The 2,031-nt window shown below is 46.6% G+C and overlaps 1 protein-coding gene across 2 annotated transcripts in view; it reads right to left on the minus strand.

Annotated features, from left to right (window-relative positions):
- pou6f2 (POU class 6 homeobox 2) overlaps window positions 1-2,031 on the minus strand; it is a 98,767-nt gene that overhangs the window by 8,885 nt on the left and 87,851 nt on the right. For both annotated transcript variants that reach the window (XM_017031709.2, XM_025054461.1), the window contains one exon: window positions 413-575. In XM_017031709.2, coding sequence (XP_016887198.1) covers window positions 413-575 — 163 coding nt within the window. The remainder of the gene's footprint in view (window positions 1-412; window positions 576-2,031) is intronic.

Genomic DNA, 2,031 nt, shown 5'->3' on the forward strand with positions numbered 1-2,031 from the left:
GCAGTTTAGCAGAATGGACTCTGACAAATTACATTTCTGTGAATAAAGCAGGGTTTTTAAAGGCCGCGGCTCCACGCTGACAGGCTGCGCAGCGGTGATTTATACGCCGGAAAAAAAGAGCCGCGTTTCCACCGAAGGGAATTTGTGTTCATTTTAACATAAGAGACGCCACTTTGGATCATCGGATAAAACAGAGAGACGACAATAAGAGGAGAGTAAAACAATCAGGGGAGGCTGCGGTCCAGAGCACGAGACGTCGGCACGGACGTGGCCGCGGCCGCGGCTTTTCAATCTGCCATAGCTGTAAAACACTGCCACCCTGTGGTAAAATCCTACGTGTTTCCTGAACCCTGAGCCTCGGAGTCATGTGACCTCTGTACTGCATGTTGTGTTGACTCTGCTGGACACTTACTGCTGACCAGCTGCCCCACGCTGAGAGCCGAGGACGAGGAGGAGGTGGAGGAGGACGAAGAGGACGCCTGGTGGAGTGGACTCTGTCTGTGCGGCATGTGGAGCAGACCGGGCTGAGAGGACGCTGGGCCGGTCTGGTTCTGGTTCTGCTGAGCCTGGGGCAGCTGAGACACACACACACACACACATATCAAGAGTCAACGACGGCGTCCACCCTTCACCCCCGTGGTCATAATGACCATCATTTACTGTAATCATGTCATTACTGTGATTAGGCTGTAACGTTAAATCAACTCCACCAATCAACAGCCATTAAATGAGCCTCTCTGGAGACCACGGCTGTAGTGAGATTCACTTGATGAACAAACGTCCATCACTGACAGTCCCAGTGTCCCCGAGTGGAAAAAAAACAAAGTCGGAGATGTTTATAAGAAATGGACGGAGCCGTCTCCATCACACATTTTAGTAAATACTAAAATAAATACACATGTAGTTCCTAGGTTGAATCACAAATGTCATAAATCAGACTGAGAAGAGAAAAACCCAAAATTAAAGCCCGTCTGATCCGATCCCTGAGCAACTCAACCTGGAGCAATATGTTGTAAACAGGGCCTCAGCAACTGTGGTATCGTATTGATACCAGTACCTGCTGATACTTCATGTTGCAGTACTGGTATCAGACATTAATAAGTTGTATCGAGCCCCCCAGGAGACCCCGCCCCTCTACTTTGAAACCTACATAAACAGGTTTCATCTGTTTCAAACGTCACAGAGTTTTACGTTGGCAACGTTGTTCAGCAATTCAACCATTTGGGGGCAGTGCTGAGTTCATTTGGTTCTGTCGTTTCTGTTGTGGTTCTGTTGTCGACTCCTTCGTGTTTTTCTTTTTTTTTTACGTGAGCCATTCTGTGCAACACTGCCCCCAGGATTTCCACTGGTACTGCTCCGTTTCCTGCGTCAGTTTACGCATTCGCAAGATTTCCAAAAACGTAGTCTGGCTGATCCTGGCACCTGTGTTCTGATGCGACTTATATATTGAAACATCTATGGCCACAAGAGGGCACCATCTACACTACATGGGAACTGGACGCTTTAAAAAATGACACGTTCAAACCACAACGACTTCCTTAAAAGTACACAAATAAACTGTGACCAAAAAGAAAATACTACATAGACAGAGTACTGTTTACAGTAACGGAAGAGGAACTACAGTATCTCACGAACTGGAACTGATGCCGGTGGAGACAATACGTCATCTGTAATGATCTCCATCATTCATTACCTTCTGCTCCTGTTCCTGTTCCTGTTCTTCTCCCTCAGCTTCCTGTTCTCGGGGACACTCTTTGCCCTCTCCACTGTCTGACAGGATTCAGAAACTTTTCTGGATCTGAATCCTGACTCCACTTTAAAGAAAATGTGCGAGTTGCACTGTTTGTTGATTACTAAAAATTACTGCTGACAGTATTCAGACTGACGGAGTGGAATACAGTGTCAATAGTTTTTCTCACTAAACGAGCAGGTTGGTTTACGGTTTACAGCAGCCGACACCGAGAGAGAGGCAGCGTCAAAGGGAAGAGGCTGCTGGCTCAGCTCCAGAAAAAAAAAAAAAAAAAAAAAAAA

The sequence above is a fragment of the Cynoglossus semilaevis genome, chromosome 3, assembly GCF_000523025.1.
Source record: "Cynoglossus semilaevis isolate Cse_v1.0 chromosome 3, Cse_v1.0, whole genome shotgun sequence".
NCBI lineage: Eukaryota > Metazoa > Chordata > Actinopteri > Pleuronectiformes > Cynoglossidae > Cynoglossus > Cynoglossus semilaevis.